Source organism: Protopterus annectens, chromosome 3.part1, assembly GCF_019279795.1.
Source record: "Protopterus annectens isolate FY-2018-M chromosome 3.part1, PAN1.0, whole genome shotgun sequence".
In the NCBI taxonomy this organism is placed as follows: Eukaryota; Metazoa; Chordata; order Ceratodontiformes; family Protopteridae; genus Protopterus; species Protopterus annectens.
The window spans coordinates 400,716,012-400,735,010 of NC_056732.1; the positions used below are offsets into that span (position 1 = coordinate 400,716,012).

An 18,999-nucleotide genomic window follows, 5' to 3' on the forward strand; every position below is an offset into this window, starting at 1 on the left:
GCTTGAATATGGATAGGGTTAAACTTTGTTTTATGTGGATGGGGAGTATGTTCCAAAGCAGCAGCATGTCTACTTGTCCCTCCAAACCATTCTGTTGATGTTGCAGAAGATGTTTAGATCCCTAGACTGAGGATTTCAGATGCCATTTAACTTGCTGATGTGCAGTAAATCCATCAGTATTGGGTCAGAGGATGCCTTGTATGCCAGACACAGGTCATCTCTTAGCAGTCTGTAGGATAGTGAGTATACTGACAGGGCTCTGAGTCAGTCCATGTAGGACATGCTGTTTAGGTATTTTTATCCTTTTAGTAAGGTATCTCTGTGGCTGTTCCAGGTGTTGCATGTATCTGGACAGATACACTGAAAAGGGGCAATATATTCAAGGACTGATCTAATGAGGGCTGAGTACAGTAGGACAATGACATCGAAGGAAGGACACTGAGGAAACTCAGAGCTATAATATATAACATTAAGTATCCTGTTTCTTGTTTATTTTGTTCTTTATTTCTTTGTTATTTATAGCACTTTGTGTACTGTGTATTTTTCTAGCTAGTTTCACTGTGTGTGAGGTATTAACTGGAAATTGTCCACTTTTATTAAGCATATGTTGGGTTGTTTGTTTCTGATAACTGGTTACAGTAAACTCTTTTTTTCTAGAGGCTCCTTTAGCTGTTTAAAACTTTCATTTAAAGGCTCACTGCTGCTTTTCAGCTGTGAAACATTTCTGCAGTTTGTTTCCCACCCTCCCTCACTGCTGGTATAGTGTTTTTATAGTTGGTGGCTTTGCAGTTGCCCGCCCCTAGTGTAAATTTGATCTGGGACCCTCCTCCCAGTCTAGTGTCATTACCTCATTCTACCCAGTACAGGGAGAACATTTGAGAAGGCCAATCAGCTTAGTTTCGGCTACTCCTTTCTCTCTTTCCACTAAAAAAAAATGTATCTGTTTTTCATAGGTTCATAGGTTCATAGATTAGTACTAAGCTTACTGCCCTTGTGAGCCATTTTAAGCCTTTGCTGTATTCGTGTTTTTTCCTACTTTATTTTGCTTTTGCATCATCTTAAAAGTACTCAATTGTATTTATTACTGCTTGGTGTAACTTATTCTAAGCCTTTTAGTTTAAGCACTTGGGCTTTAGACCAGTTGTTTTACATTGGGAAGGTTTGTGGTCTGCACTGTGGTGGCAGGACAGGTAGCTTACATCCTTCTAAGTTGGGAACTGCTGATTGAGGGCTCAGTGTCTGTTATTCTAAAAGTGTATTAGTTCTGGTTTAAGCACCTGGGCTTCAGGCCAGTTATTTTACATTAAGAAGGTTCATGGTCTGCACTCTTGTGGGAGAAGAGGCTGGACTCTGCCCTTCTGAGCTTGGAATTTCTGGTTAAAGGCTTATAGTGCCTGCATATTTGAACTATTTCTTACTGTAATTGGTACACCTTGTTTGCTGTAGCATAGACTAGATCCAGGCCTGCTGAATCTAGTTTTGTTTGTATGCTTGTTATTTCCCTGAAAAGCTAATTCCACCTAAAACGTGGCTTTTCAGTGCTTCTGTGGATCCCTAATGATATCTGCATTGCTTACTGTACTTATTTCCTTGTTTCACTTGAAAGAAAGTTACTGTTTGTCATTTTTGCATTTAAGTTACCTGGCACTTGCTCACTAAAGCAATTATATAAGTCAGCACTAAAAAATTAAAAGCACTACACCCTCACAAACTCCCCCTGGAGTACTTTGCTCCCCATTGGCCATTTTTTCAATTATAAAGAAATTCCCAATACTATTCTAGCATGTCCAAAGGTCAGTTGTCAATCTCCTCTCCAGTCCAGCTGGTGAATCTGGGAATCTTGAGGCAATGTTACAACTGCCTCATGTACACAGACAACCCTCTCCTCCTCCCAACAAATTCCAACACATGTGAGAGATGCAACCATATAGCCAAAATGGAGGGTAAGCTCTTTCAACTCAGTACTGGCGTAACCAGTCAGGAGGAGAAGGAAACCACACTCACTAAAATTCCAGTCTCACATAGATCTACCACGACAGCAAACCAAACACATAAACACACAAAAACATACTTGGAGGCTCTAAATAAAAATCTGCCTAAGCAGCAGAGACCTCCAAAGCAGACACCCAAGCAACTGCTACCCCAAAACAAAACACGTGCAACACATAGCTCACAAAGCCAGTGTGCCGAACAGTCACAGCCCTTAAGGCTAAACAACACACCTGATACACTTGTAATAGGTGACTCTATCATCAGGCACACTGACGTCCCACTCACCAGGCTGAACAAGGAGAAGGTCACAGTGAGCTGCCTGTCGGGCGCTAGGATCCACCACATAACACAAGCACTCAGGTCACTCCAAGGCAAGTACAAATATGACTCAGTCATTGTCCATGCTGGTGTGAATGACCTGAGACATACCTCCCTGGACTACATGAAAAGAGACATAGAGGAGCTCTCTGAGCATGTAGCCCAGGCCGGTATGACCCTGACCTTGAGTAGCATCTTACCCTCGCCAAGAATGATGCCACAGTATGAAGACAACATTATCAATTTCAACAATTGGCTTAAGTATTGGTGTCATTCAAAGGGGAGCCAATGCCTGTCAGCCTGGAATGACATGCTCGACAAGCCACGATGCTTCGCTAGGGTCGGCTTGCACCTGTCACCCCTGAGCTTTCAGATATTGGCAAAGGCTCTTGCTACCCCCATAGTGCCTTTTTTAGGCAAGGCTCAAAAGACAAACCCACCTCCATAGGTATCACAAGGGATAAGAAACTAAGAGTAATGCTACTCAACGCCAGAAGTTTAAACCTCAAGATGCACTTTTCGAAACTCTCCTTAGCATGGAGAACATCGATATCTGTGCAGTAGCAGAAACCTGGTTCAAGGCTCTCGAGAGCACCCCAGCACTACCAGGTTATACCTCATACCATGCTTTTCGGCCCCAAAACTTGGACCGAACCACAAAAGGAGGGGGAGTATCAATATTCGTCAAAGATACCCACACCTCCAGGTTGGTGGCACAGCACGAAGCATCGGAGACTATCCATGTGCAACTAACAGTGGGTAAAACTGCCTTCCAGTTTATAGCCTGCTACAGACCACCCTCCCAAACCCAGGAACCACACTCAGCCTTCCTGAGAACAGTAGAAAATATGAAGGTCTCTCCAAACACCATTATATTGGGTGACTTCAACTACCCAACCATAGACTGGGAGCATTACTCTAGCTCCAACACCCTAGCCCAAAGGTTCCTAGAATTTATAAACTCAAATGCTATGGAACAACTTGTTACCACTCCCACAAGAGGGTAAAACATACTGGACCTGATCATCACCAACATGGGGACTCTATGCTCCAGAACAGAAGTGTATCCCTCACTGGTAAGATCAGACCATAAACTAATCTCACTGGATATTCACATCCTGACCCCACCCCATGCCCAGAAAACCACAGTGAAAAACTTCTCTAAAGCAAATTTCACACTCCTCAAAACCGAGGTGGAATCCTTCAAAGCCCCCGGGTCTGTGGATAATACGGCCCAGACAGCAAAATCCTTTATAAACGCATTCTATGAACACCTTCAGGAATGCTTGGATCATGCAATCCCAAATAAAACCAAGACCCAATCCTCCAAAGGCAGACGTCCTGTCTGGTGGACCCCAGCCATAAACAAACTATACAATAGAAGGAGGAAGCTACTACATGATAGAGCAAAATCCCAAAACGGGAAGGCAACTCTGATCAGTATTAGCAAAAAACTACGGGCACTCATAAAATCATCTAAGGCCAGCTTCGAGAGAAAAATTGCACAGGACACTAAGGATAATCACAAGGCTTTCTTTAGTTATGTTAGGAACCTGGGTGGGAATTCCCAGATATGCGCAGAATTAGTCCAAAATGACAGAAAATACACCAAACCCACAGACATTGCCAGCATCCTAGCTGACAGGTTCAGCACAAACTTCTCCCCCGCTTCCCCACCAAAAGGGCTAATATCTATCCCAGCAGAGTGCTGCCCCCCTGACATCTCAGATGCTCAGGTAAGAGCTGCCCTCTCCAAAGCAAGAAACACAGCATCAATGGGACCAGACGGTGTCCCGGGCTGCGTCCTACATGAACTCCAAGAAGAGCTAAACCCAAATCTAAAACTACTGTTCAATCTCAGCCTTACTACAGGATATGTACCCAAAGAGTGGCGTACAGCAACAGTGGTCCCTCTCCACAAAGGTATTGCCTCAACGGATCCTGGAAACTATCACCCCATAAGTCTCACTAACTTAGTCTGTAAAGCTATGGAAAGGATCAGCATGGACCTTATAAATAAAGATATTGGGGACCTACAGACACTGGCTCCTACCCAGTTCAGCTTTGTTAAGGGCAGATCCTGCCTGTTAAACCTGGTCGATTTCTTTGAAACAGTCACCAAGGCCATTGACAAGGGGAAGGTGGTCCACACAGCCTACCTGGACCTCGCAAAAGCCTTCGATACAATACCCCATTCGGGCATTATAGATAAGCTCACCAGCTTAAATATAAACCCATATGTCACTAGATGGGTTGCAAACTGGCTCAAGGACAGAACCCACATGGTTAGAATAGCTGGAGCCATATCAGACACCAAACCAGTTACAAGTGGCGTCCCACAAGGCTCAGTCCTGGGACCTCTCTTGTTCGGTATATATTTCTCGGAGGTACAGGCCAACATGGAAGGACTGTGACTGACCAAGTTCGCAGATGACTGCAAACTGGGCGCCATAATAGACTCTCCAGCTGACACAAGCATCCTCTAAAAGGGCCTCATAGAAACAGACAACTGGTGCCAGAGCCGTGGCCTCAAGCTAAACGCCAAAAAGTGTATAGTCATCCCTTTGGCAAAAACAAAGTGCCCACAAATTACCACATAGGTGGTAATCCATTAAGTACAGAAGAAGTAATTAGGGACCTGGGGACCCAAGTTGATAGCAATCTCTCATTTGACAACCACGTGGCCAAAGTGGTTAGAAAAACATTTTATATAGCCTACCTAATCATGAAGGGATTCACATCTAGATCAGGGGAGGTCATTGTGCCTCTTTACTCATCCCTCATCAGGCCCATAATTGAGTACAATGCTCCTTTTGGGATGTACCTTACCAGACACCTGCAGCAACTGGAAAGACCCCAAAAGTACCTCACCAAGAGGATCAAGGGGCTCAAACAGATGCCGTATGCTGCCCGGTTAAAGAAACTCAAGCTCTACTCAGTGGCATACCGCCTGCTCAGAGGCGATCTGTGCCTGACATATAAAGCCATGTCCAACCCGGAATTAATGGACATGCTGCACCTCAGAAAATCCAAATCCCATCGAGCTACGCGCTCGAGGGACTTGAACATCAGCACTGAAATAAATAGGACATGCTGGAGGGACAGATTAATAACCCAGAGGCTCCCTTCACTCTGGAATAAAATCCCAGTCTAGGTTAGGCAGAGTCCCACATCGACTCTCTTCAAGAGGAATCCTGATGAGTGGATGGGAGATCATAGGTTTACCACGAGTATCACTTCTGTGTCACTGTTAGACAGAGGCACAGTATACTAACCTCGAAAAAGGGCATAGCAAAATTAATTTAAAATGGGTGGCGAAAGCCATAGATGCTCTGGCTAGGCTTATAAATGCCCTAGGGCAGATAGCCTAGTATGAACCTATGAATCTATGAACATCCCTAGATCTAGACACAATCCCTTTGTTTATAATTTGTGCAATATAGAAAGACTTTCTCACAACAATGGACACATGTTGGTCAAAAGCTAGGCCACTGTCCACATAAGTTCACAAATCCTGAACAACTGGGGAAATTAGTCAAACTTATGAGTCTGTAATTGCATGGGTTTGTGGAAGGTCTTCTCTTATGCAGTAGAATGACTTTAGATGTTCTCCATTCATTTAGTACAGAACCTTTAAGGAGGCTGAGACTGAACAGTGTTGTTAGGGTTGTGGCTAAATTGTGCTTTATGCTATTTAATATGCATCTAGGGATTTTGTCAGGACCCATCGATGCAGTATTTTTAGCTTTCGATAGCACTTTTAGGACTTGATTTTGTGCAATAGCTGGAGGCAAGCCAGTTTCAGGTATGTCTTGAGGGGACAGACAGAGGGGAGAAAGGGATTCCATATCAGTGTAGGTAACATAGTTCACAGTTAACTCAGTGCATTCCTACACTGTGCTTTTGAGATTACAAACATGACTAAAAAATGCCTTGTGATTGTCTTTGAATTGGGATAGCTATTTTAGCCTCAAATTAGACTTTGGTGGATTTTGTTAACTTCCTGAGTTGTTTCTTTATTTCAGTGATAAGTGCTCTGACATTCTGGAAATTCCTCTTCTTACATTTGGTCAAAATTATTTTCATTTTATTATAGAAGTTATTGATTTTGTGCAACAGCTGGAGGCAAGCCAGTTTCAGGTATATCTTGAGGGGCAGACAGGTGGAGAAAGGGATTCCATATCAGTGTAGGTAACATAGTTCACAGTTAACTCAGTGCATTCCTGCACTGTGCTTTTGAGATTACAAACATGACTAAAAACATGCCTTGTGATTGTCTTTGAATTGGGGTAGCTATTTTAGCCTCAAATTAGACTTTAGTGGATTTTGTTAACTTCCTGAGTTGTTTCTTTATTTCAGTGACAAGTGCTCAGACATTCTGGAAATTCCTCTTCTTACTTTTGGTCAAAATTATTTTTATTTTATTATAAAGGTTATTGATATTCTACCATATGGGTTTATTTCTGGGGCCTCTCCTGCATGTGTTCCTATGGAGTACAGTTGCATCTATGCTGGTATAATGTGGTGGTTTACAATTCTGTGTATTCAGTAGAGTTAATTGGATTTGATGGGGATTTGAAGTTTGCCAGTGTATCACTTAGTAGAAGGTAGCTTGTCTTAAAGAAATTTCTAAAGATGCCTTTGGTGGAAGGAATCTCTGATTTCAGTTTTATTTCAAAGACTACTTTATGGTCAGACCTAACAAGTGTTTAAGATATGAAAGGGAGGGTGCAAGATGTTCCCATATTAGTAAGGCTAAAATCCAAGATGTTATCCTCCCTAGTGAGTACTTTGACTAATTGTCCCAAAGTATTTGTATTGACAGAGTCCAGGAATCTCTATGCTTGTGCACTATATGGTGATGTAGGTTTCCCAGTCTATAGTTGGATAGTTTAAACCACCTAGAAAGATGGTATTGGATTTAATACTGAGTGCTTCTAGCTCTGTAGATTGGCATTGTGGCTTTCTTGTGTCATAGAAAGAGTTCTATGGCTTTCCTTTATTGCACCCTTCCTACTTTTTGTAATGTTAACCTCCTACCTTCCCCCTTTTCCTGGCCTCCCTCACTTTAAACACTAGATTCCTTTCCTACATCTGAGCTTTATTTGGCTGCATCCAGCCTTTTCCTTCCTTCACTGTCATTGTCTCTCTGTTCGTGTCCTATCCTTTTGTTTCCTCCTTCTGTTTTCTTACTATTGCTTACAGTACTCTTTTAGTCCCTGTACTTCCTTGTACCCCTCCTTCCATGCCTCTTGTCTCCTCGATCCTCCTGTCCTGTCTTCCAGTGTTGCCCACCTTTTCCCTTCCCCTGCTCTCCTGTGATGCAATAATTCCCTTCCCTTTTTCCATGCTTTTCTTCTTTTCTCTCCTTGCTGGTCATTGTGATGCTGAATGACTCCTATTCTGTCTGTCTGAATTGCCCATTTCTTACAGTTCCTGAAAATCTCCTCAGTTTCAGTGCTTGTCATTTCAGTCTTTGTACCTTTTAGCAAAAGCATCCTCTAATAGGCTTATGAGGAGCAGTGCCCCTCTACTTTTTGCATACCCAACCCAATTCTTATCCTTCTCCAAGGCATATCCTCTCTTCCAGCCCTCATTTTTTTACTCTTATGCTCCCTAAACTGTAATCTCTCTCCCAGTCCTTTAGATCTTGCTAAACTAAATCCCATTCTTTAGTTCGCCTTTCTTCTTTGTTATGGCCCTGCTGTTTAATCTCACTCCACTCTGATACTATCTTGCTTTAGCCTGTTTTGGTAAAAATGATCTGCTCTTGATCCCTGTTTAAGGGAACTGTAAACTAGTCCTTCATTGTTGTCCATATTAAATTTGATTCTGCATTTTTAAGAGTGAGAAATGTTGCAGCTCTTTACTGCTTGTACTATCTGACTCCCACTTCCTAATCTTAGTCTTCTTATCCTTTAGTGTTTATCTCTTGTCTTTCAGAAAGTTATCATATTTCATACTACTAGAAACTTACTACTTATCTTGCTTAGCTGTTTGTCAGTTAGTAACTACCAACCGTGTTTCTGCTTCAGATACAGTGCAGTTCCTTGCAGCGAGGCATTTAGCTGCTTCGCACAGTCATACAATATCATATCTTTCCGTGCGACACTGTCCTTAACTACATAGAAGGAATTTGTTTCTATTTAGCCTGGGCTTAATTTTACACTCTGGTAAGTGCTGTTTAAGCAGTGATCACCACTTCTGTGTATTTCACCTCCACATCTTGTCTATGGGCAGTCATCTGGCCTGTCTTCATGTCTGATTTCATTTATACTTTCTTAATAGGTGCACACCTTCAAGATCGACAATACTCTTTCTCAGATAAGTATATGTCTGCTTTGTAATGTATTGACAGATGGCTTGCGCAGGATATTACAATCATTTGCTGAAAACTTGCTATTGTTTTCCTTCATCGACTTAATATTCACAAATTCAAATATTCTTTAATTTCCCATCACAGTTTGTCTCATCTAGAGGTGTAACTGCTGGTTACACTTTATAATAGATCACAGTAACACCTAAAGTCTTACTCCAGGGGGTTTAGCTTTTTAGTCTTTTTCTCTTCCCAAGACTAACCACTTAACACCTACACACTCTGTAAGAAAATGAAACTTCACCTTTTAGAAAGCACTTATTGGAGGTGTTTGGTTTTTGATGCTTATAATGTTATAATGTTGCTCTGGATTTTTTCCTACGGCATTTATATTCTGAGTTTTTGCCTACTTCTAGAACTTAATGGTGTGGTCCTCCCATGTAAAGTCTGTGGAGATGTTGCCTCAGGGTTCCACTACGGAGTCCATGCATGTGAAGGTTGTAAGGTAAGTAGGAATTATTACTGTGTGATGAAAACTGGCTACTTTTGTTCTTTGTGCTTTGCTGTAAGCAGACTTATGCAAATTATGATTTTTTATTATACAGACATAGATATTGCAGTTGTATTGTAGAGAGATAGTTTTGTGGAATTGCATTTTGGGGAGAAAATTGTAGGGAATTTTCATGGGGGTATATAAATAATATTGGCAGGTTTTCAAAATAAGCTCATTAAGTATTAATGCTCATGCTAGAAGCTGCGGTGGTGCAGCGATAGCATTGTTGCCTCACAGCAAGAGGTTCTCCTGTTCGATTCTCGGCTGGAGTGCCTTCTGTGTGGAGTCTGCATGTCCTCCCCACGGTCGAGTGGCATTCGAAAGACATGCGTGAATGGGAGCGCCTTTGCTGAAGGTTGGGCGTCGGGCTGGCAACTCGGCACCATAAAAATCTGCTGCCAATCATTAGCGGACCAGAGTTCCGCTGTGGCGACCCCTAACCGGGAAAAGCTGAAAAGACAAACAAAATTAATGCTCATGCTAGCCTGCTGTGAGTCATCTGCTGCACCCATCTGTATATTGTGGTTGATCAGATGCAACTACTTATGTTGTTCATTGTCTTTCAAAGATGATACACATCATACAGAATGGGGAACTGGGCATATGCATATGTATATATATATATTTATGTTTCTGTTTGGGAGGTGGAGTGCAAAGGAGGGGAAACACTATTCAACTGAAAAAAGGATAGTCCAGAATGAAATTAGGTTGTTTTATACATTGGAAAAACCTGTTTGACATTCCTCCTGTAACCTGGTTAACACCTTGGAAAGGTGTTTACTGTTTCAACACTGACCAATTTACATCTCCTTTCTTGCAGACTGATTTTATAAGAAGAAACTCATGTGGTAGTTGGTGGCCAGGTTTTTGCTGAGTATTGCTCTTTGCTTTTGCTAGTCCTATCTTATTTATACACTGTACACCCTTTTGCAAATGGAGCACATTCCTATTTGTATTGTTGCTGAGAGGTCTATAGTACATTGAAGGTTCAATTCAGTTCATCCACATTGCTCACATATTTGATGATATGTAAAGCATGTTGTAGTTTACCAAAGTAAAACAAAAACTGAAATGATGATTTGTAGTAAAATTATCTTGTAAACATAGATTCGTCAGTTCCACTGAAACCTGAGGGTTTTTATTTAAAATATCTTGTCTGTACCCAAGGGTATTTTTGTGGCACCCAAGTATTTCTGACATATGCAATGTATGATTCACTCATATATGTCAAAGGATGCACTGGGACTAGAAACACATGTTCATGAATAGACTGTATAATGCTGGAGCTGTGCATAGACCTACATCTTCAGAAAAGGTTAGGGCTGATGTGTCAGTCATTAGGCAAATAATACAGTTATATCTGATGTTGTCCATTTCATTCTTCCTCACCACTGGGTCACTGGATCCAATATTGGATCCAAACTGGCCATTCCAAAAGATTGATGCTACAAGTCTCTAGCTCCCTCCACTCCCATATAATGCCTGCATCTCCTCTAAGTCCTCAGCTCTTGTTTACCACCTTCCTGGCTAGATGTGATTGTGGTGGTCTCGAGCTACTTTTCAGATAAGTGTTAACATTTTTTCAGTGATTCTCTGCTATCCATTTCCTTCTAGTGCATCTTAGAGTTTACTGTAACTTTTCCTTCACCTTCCCTCCCATTCTCAATATGTCATTGGCATTAGGGCTGTGTCTTTTTCCTATCCATGCTCTTTCCCTCCCATATGGCCATTGGCCTACATTTTATCCCTGTTAACTGTCTTCTCTGTAACAAAAAAAATAAATAAATAATCTTTCCCTGTATCCTTAATCTGCTAAATACTGTTGCTTTTGTGGTTAGAGTTGGTAGTGTGTCTGTGCTTGTGTGTGGTTTTTGCTATGTGTGTGTGTGTGTGTGTGTGTGTGTGTGTGTGTGTGTGTGTGTGTGTGTGTGTGTGTGTGTGTGTGTGAGATGTGTTTGTACAGTGGCAGGCAATCCACCAGATTTAAATGTTGTGTTTCTTGTGGGCACAAAATCCTGCATTCAGACTCGAATGAAAAATGCGTGCATCGCTTGAGTACTTCTCATTTGGAGCAAGTCTGTGAAGTTTGTGCGTCTTTCAATCCCGGTACTTTAGAGAATTGCTGCAACAAGTTAATCTTGAAGGGGCTTTTGCCCTCATCTAGTCAAGGATCTGCCAAGCCTGGGGTTTCAAAAGAACCAAAGAAGTGGGACTTTACAGCCTTCTCAGGGCCTTCTACTTCATTTTCTGAGAAGAAGCAAAAATTGTCAGATCTGCTACAATTGGATCCAAAAAACAGCATATTTATTTCGGATCAGAGGAGTTCCTCAGATCTGGCATTATTTTTGCCAGATGTAGAGCCTTCACGGATCTGCTTACTTCAGATCCAATAACTATGGTTTCTAGGGTGCCCTCAGATCCTTCAGAGGTGGTTTTGATTTGGAGATCAACTTCTCCAAACAAGTCTTCTACAGGTCCAAAAGCCTCAGATCCAAGATCTCAGAGCCATGTGCTGAGACAAGAAAAATCACCATCTTCAGCTAGGTCTACCCATTCTTCTGTCTACTGTAGGTCCTCTAGACTTTCCCATTCTGACATGGACAGGATAATGCAGAGTTTGCTCAATGCTCAGATTGAGATGGGGCTTTTGCCATCTCTGTCCCATCTTGGATCCTTGAGAGCCCCACCACCATTTATTGTGACTCCTCTTCCAATCTGACACTCCACTTTGGAGCCCCAGGATCCAGATACCTTGAGAGAGACATCATCGGGGCCAAGGATGGTGCTTTCCTTGACTCCGGCAGTGTTCCAAACTGGCTTGGCTCATGTGCTGTCAGAGCAGAGGGAGTAAATATTTTTTTTTTGTAAGCAATGTTTATCTTGATCTGGGATACCAAACATTAACTATCACTATTCTGCAATATATCAATCATACATCCTGTGTAATCAATAGAATCAAAAATAACTACACCTCCACTCTTATCTGGTTTCATGATTCTAATATCCTTATTGAAGGTCTTTGTGTTTCACTGTTGCAGTCATCACATTTGGGTTATCTGCCTGCAGGTAGCCCTCAGCTGGCCTGAATACCAGAGTCTTGGGATTTCTGTGTCAGATGCTGTCGCTTCTTCCATGACGTCAGGTTGTCAGGGGTATAAAACATAAAAAATCTTGCAGCCAGAAAAAATGCCGTACTTTTGAAACGAAAATTTATTGTTAGCACTTTTGTCACCTTTCATTAAAGGAACTTCTTCAGACATTTGTAATATCTCAATTTACAATTTAAATAGTCCCAAGTTGATGACATCATTGACCTCCCATTATCCAAATTCAGCAAGTATATAAGTAAATACATTCAGATTTCTTTGTGTATAAAAACTTTTTAAACCACAAACAAATTCTTCACTGATATTAATTACAGAAATGTCAAATATTAAATGCCTCCATAGAAATGTTTTTTACCTGGTTAATGCTTTAAGTTTTAAAATACATTTCAGGGAACAAGAATCATTCAACCCAGGGTAGGAAAAGGCATTTACTCTCAGTTGCCATAGCAACTCCCTCTCCTCGAGTCTTAAAGCCCAAGGACTCCTCCTGGGATTCAGATCTATTTTCTCAATAACCATAAAAAGGAAAGTGTGGTTGGTGTGTTCCAAAATATGCTTGGACAAAGCATTGTTGTGGTCCTGTCTACTAATACTATACTGGTGCTCGTATATCCTTTGTCTAAAGTGCCTCTTGGTCTTTCCTATGTAGAAAGAGGGGCACTTTTGGCACCTGGTAAGTATATAACACCTGTTGTCCCACAGTCAAATTTTCCTTCTAAGGAATATTTAATATTCCCTATAGTAAATGAGGAAGAAGTTTCTTTATGTTTACAAGAAGAACATCTTCCACACCGACCACACTTTCCTTTTTATGGCCTTCAAAGACCTTATTCTTCCAGGACAACTATTGGTAAAGACAGACAACACCACAGTTAGGTGGTACATAAACAAGCAGGGAGGAACCCATTCCTGTCCACTCTGCTGACTAGCCATGGCTCTGTGGAACACAGCCTTGAGCAACCAAGTGAACCTACAAGCTCAACTCCTGCTGGGAAAACTAAATTCACTGGCAGATGACTTAAGCAGAAATCTCATGGATCCACACGAATGGAAACTGAAACCCAAAATATTCAAGCTCTTGAGGAACAAATGGGGGGCATCAGAGGTAGACCTGTTTGTCTCCCCTCAGAACTACCAATTGAACAAATACTGCACCAGAACTCCCCACAGTCAAGCTTGGAAAGTGTATGCCCTGTCCTTTACCTGGGAAGGCCTGTCAGTTTATGCCTTCACCCCTCTGCCTCTCCTCTCGAAGGTTCTTCTAAAGATCACACAGGACAAACCAAGGACAATACTGATTGCACGGGACTGGCCATGCCAGCACTGGTACCCCCTTTTGTGCAGTCTGCCATGGTAGCACTGGTACCCCCTTTTGCACAATCTGACAGTACTACAACCATGGTACCTGCCTCAGACCCCTTCTCTTCTGTCCCAACAGGTGGGCCAGATTCTGCACCCTCAGCTTCAAACCCTGAACCTTGCAGCCTGGCTAATCTCTGAGCTCACCTCTAGCAACCCTCAGTAAGCAGGTGCTGGATGTTATTCTTGAGGCAAGGAGGCCTAGTACTAGAAAATACTATTCAGAAAAGTGGAAAAGATAATGTTCCTGGAGCCAGTCTCAGGGGATGGGCACAACGGTGCCCAGCTTACCTCATATTCTAGATTATTTAACAGAAATGTTCCACAAGGGCCTATTTTACTCTTTAATTAAGATTCATGCCTCAGCCATATCAGCGCATTATAATACTGAGCCACCCCTTTTCTCTCATCCACTACTAAAACAATTCCTTAGAGGGGCCAAAAATTGAATACCCCCCCAGGAGAGCCCCCACTCCAGCCTGGGATCTTAACTTTGTGTTGGAAAAACTTACTCTTCCCCCCTTTCAACCAGCTGCTATAGCAAATATTGAAATTCCTGTCTTGGAAAACAGCTTTACTTCTAGCCATCACTTCTGCAAGAAGAGTGTCTAAACTGCAGGCCCTTATGGCAGTGGAACTCTTCATTATCTTCCATGCAGACAGGGTTTCCCTCAGGACCAATCCATCATTTATGCCCAAGGTGGTGTCTAGTGTGGCTCTGAACCAGTCTATTCATTTGCCTACATTTTTCCCCTAATCCCCAGAATAAAGGGGAAAGGATACTGCATTCCCTGGATGTGCACAGACAGCTTAGATTCTATTTGGACAGGGCTAATCCTCTCAGAAAATCTGACCAGCTGCTAGTCAGCTTTGCTGCAGGAGCAGAGTGGAAGGCCATTTCAAACCATTTCCAAATGAATAGCACACTGCATCCATTTCTGCTACAAGCACCATGGAAAACCTACCCCACAGGAGATAAGAACACATTCCACTAGGGCTGCATCTACCTCTACTGCATTTCTTAGAGGAGTCCCTACCAGGGACATCCTGGATGCTGCAACCTAGAGCTCTGTACATACTTTCACCAAGCATTACCACTTGCCTATTTTTTCTAAATCCAGAGCTGGATTTTCCACAGCAGTCTTACATGGCCTGATTGCTAGCCCTAATGCTCTTTAACTACCTTCACCCTTCCTTAGCTTTGGGAATCAACCCAAATGTGATGACTGCAACAGTGAAACATGAAGAACATAGTACAGTTGTGTACACTTACCATAAATGTAAATGTTTGAGTGTATTCACTGTTGCAGTCTAAGTTACCCTCCCTCCAGCCCCCTGACTTCTCTTGTCTTTTACCTATCCTATTTGTTTGGTATATATTATATCATGTGTATTTGCTTTTTGCTATGGGTGTTCCATACCATGTAATTGCTTCCAATTGTGAGGGCACCTGACATCTGGGGCAAGAAAAACTGATGTAATGGTGTCGGCTGCATGTTTTATACCCCTGATGACCTGACGTCATGGAAGAAGTGACAGCATCCGACGCAGAAATCCCAAGACTCTGGTATTCAGGCCAGCTGAGGGCTACCTGCAGGAAGATAACCCAAATGTGATGACTGCAACAGTGAATACACTCGAACATCTACATTTAAGGTAAGTGTACACAACTATACTTTTTAAAGAGTATGTTAAAGTGTCTTTTCATCCTCATCCAAGTTGCTAAAATATTTAAAACCTTGAGTAGAAAAATATCTGTGACTGTCTAATGTGCATGCCTTTTTGAATGCTGAAACCATTGGGTGGGGTGTAGGATTATAAGTACTTTTCTTCCTAAAAATGCTGGGTCTTGGATTGGATTTTCCTTCAAAGTGAATGGAGAGGTTCATCTTCCTAGAGAAAATTTTTAATTCAATTAAAACATCCACTAAATTAGTTCATTTTTTAGGAATTGTGAAGTTTGAACAATTATCCATGTCATTTACTTAACGATTACTTGTTTTAAATTAATTTTATGTCTGTGGGGATTGGTTCTTTTTAAGTCAGATGATTAGTATGTGGGATTATAAATATATTGATTATGTTTATTCACGTAGTTGTGGTGATGCCCCATCTCTTTCTAGGGATGAAAACGCATTTCATGTTTTTTATGTGCTCAACTCATCCTTGCATTAATAAAATTCAGTGTGTACCATTACATGTTCAAGTTCATTTGGTGGTCGAGGCTTTCCTTACTGGATTCCTTTGAGCTTTGTTTAATCTTTTTTTTTCCCAATCTCCATAAAAATCTTCACATTCAGCTTTATCACTACACCATTTCTTTCTTTCTTTATTTAACTGCTTAATTTTTTTCCTGTTATACATTTTCTCATGGATTATCACAATAATATTTTCTCATATTTTTATACCACATTCTTCTGTCTTCTTCTATTTCATCAGGGTTTATTTTCCACGTTTATTTTTTGTTGATACTTCTCAGTTTCTTCATTATAATATTCTTTTATTGTTTATATCTTCTTGTTGCTTTCCAAAATTCGTCATACTTATATTCAAATAACCTTGTTACTAAATTCACATTTTTTTTATTTAACCATTTCAGAACCTTATACAAATTTATTGATGCATTGTACACTATTGGATTTAACATGCCCAGTCCTCATTCTTCTTTGTTCATATAGAAGACTCCTCTTTTAACAGGATTTAATCTAGAGCCCCATATGAGTAAAATATATTTCTAACAATGGCTTCTTATATACTATCAGAATCATAACAATACTTGACAAATATGCTTTTTTATGTAATAATATTGAATTAATTACACTTGCTTTCTTCTCATAAGCTAATCTGTAAGTTTACTGTAAAACATAAATATATTTCAAGTCTTATAATACTGCTTCCCATTACTTTTTTTTTCCATTCGTAACAAAATTTATTCCTAATTCAGATATTTCTCTCATAGAGAATTGTACATCTACTATTTTTATTTTATCTCCCATTCCTTTGTTTTTATCTTTAGAGTCATACCTATTTCTTTTAGTCAACTAAATAAAATATAACTTCTCTCATCCATTGTCTGTTTTTAGTTGTTATAATATCATCTGCATATGACATCATAACTAGAATTTCAAAGTCTGCATGAATTACATATTTTGCATTCTTCATTTTATAATTAACCTCACTGTCTACTGTATTCATAACTAATACAAAGTACTACTTGTAGGACACCATTGTCTTATACCTATTTCTTTACTGTAGCAACCATTCACCAAACCTTTTATGTTGTTACTGTTATGTGATATCATACAAACTTGCTTAATTTTATTACTTTGTACATTTCCATTATTTCCCACAGCATATCATGTTGTATTGAATCAAACTCTTTATTAATATTACCTACCTTAAGTTTTATATCTTCCCTTCTTTTTAATATAGCTTCCACTATTTCTGTCACTATCATTAATAACTCTTGACATGTTTTTCCTTTCATACCATATACACTTTCCTCTGTTATGTACTGCATCAGGTCTCTATTAGTTCAGCAAAAATTTAGTTCAGCAAACAGCATTTTAGGTGCACTTATATTGAACATGCTGTTCGTTGAACTGTTCATACTGAGATTCCAGTAAAGTGAAGATTGGGAAACTTGCCCTTTCCTCACTGTATTGTGATCTCGGAGTTGGTATATATAATTAATGGGGGGGCACAGCCCCCCACCACATGAGTGGAATTCGATGAATGTCATTTCTGATGAAATGCCTTTCATTGACGTGACTTTCTACCGAATTAATATGGACCCACTGCATCTTATTCTCAAAGCTTTTCTGTACTATTTTCATAAATATCTTATAGTGCATGTTATTTAACAGAGTTGGTCTCTGATTCTTTATTATCTTCTTTTTCTGTTTTTCCATATAAATTTTAATATTCCACTACATAGTTCCTTATGATTTAAACATTCATCTAATCACTCATTAAAACACATAATACATTTTTTTTGCCATTCTTCTAAATGTTTATACATTTCAAATCCAGTTCCGTCTGGACCAGCTTCTGATTCTGTATTTTAACTCTTTAAATACATTATCTACTTCATATAAAGTAATCTCTTTCTCAAATTCCTTGTTAAGTTGTTCAGAGAATTTTTTTACTTCCCATATTCTTGTACTTTCTCTCTTTTTCTATCTAGACATATCGTCCACATAACTTAAAACAATTTCCTTACTCTGGTGTTGACTTTTCTTTAAATTTCCTTCTTTATCTTTCATTTCTCTCATTACACTACTGTCCTCCTTCATGTCTTCTTCTTCTTTTTTCAGCTTTTCCCGGTTAGGGGTTGCCACAGCGGATAACCTGTCCGCTCATGATTGGCAGTGGAGTTTTACGGTGTCGAGTTGCCAGCCCGGCGCCCAACCTTCCACAGAAGGCACACACACACACACACACACACACACACACACACACACACACACACACACACACACACACACACACACACACACTCACACCTAGGGCCAATTTAGAGTGTCCAATCTACCTACAGCATGTCTTTGGGATGTGGGAGGAGACCGGAGCACCCGGAGGAAACCCACACGACCACAGGGAGGACATGCAGACTCCGCACAGAAGGCACCCCAGCCAAGGATTGAACCGGAGAACCTCTTGCTGTGAGGTGGCAATGCTAACCACTGCACCACCGTGGCCACCACTACTGTCCTTCTTCACTATCTTACTTAATTTGCTGATATTTCCCTTGTAAAACATATCTTTGTTTATATAATAATTCCTTGATTTTTTATAGTTTCTTTCATAAATTTCTTTCTGTTTTTCATAATATTCCATGTCACTGTTATCTAAGTTCTATACTGCATCTTTATATGTTTTAATATATTCCTGTTTTTCTTTCTTTCTTACGTTATCCTAACATTGTTAAAAACTTTGTTTGCATGTCTTTTTAAAAGTAATGCACCATTCAGACCAACCATCATAAAGTATTTTCATCGTGATATGATCCTTCTATAATTGTATAATTAATTTCTTTCCTTTTTCATTTATTGTTTTATACCCATTCCTGTTTTAATATATACTTTATCATTATACATTTCTATCTATCTGAAAAAACCTGTTGCAATAGTTTTTTCTTCTGCTATACATATTCCTTGTGATATTATAAAGTAATCAGTTTCAGATTTTAATGTACCTTCTGTGCCCCTGATTTTTAGTTCCATATAGCCACTTTCCCACATTTCATAACTTCTCCTATTTTATGTCTTTTTCTCTTTTCTTTTTATTCCCCCTTAAATCACAATGAAACTATTCTGTTAGTGTAATAAGCATATTTACAACTACATAATCTA

At 40.2% G+C, this 18,999-nt stretch overlaps 1 protein-coding gene across 1 annotated transcript in view; it reads left to right on the plus strand.

Moving 5' to 3' along the window:
• NR1D2 (nuclear receptor subfamily 1 group D member 2) overlaps nucleotides 1–18,999 on the plus strand; it is a 437,579-nt gene that overhangs the window by 129,353 nt on the left and 289,227 nt on the right. Inside the window, exon 3 of the mRNA XM_044066215.1 lies at nucleotides 9,043–9,131. Within this exon, the coding sequence (XP_043922150.1) occupies nucleotides 9,043–9,131 (89 nt within the window). The remainder of the gene's footprint in view (nucleotides 1–9,042; nucleotides 9,132–18,999) is intronic.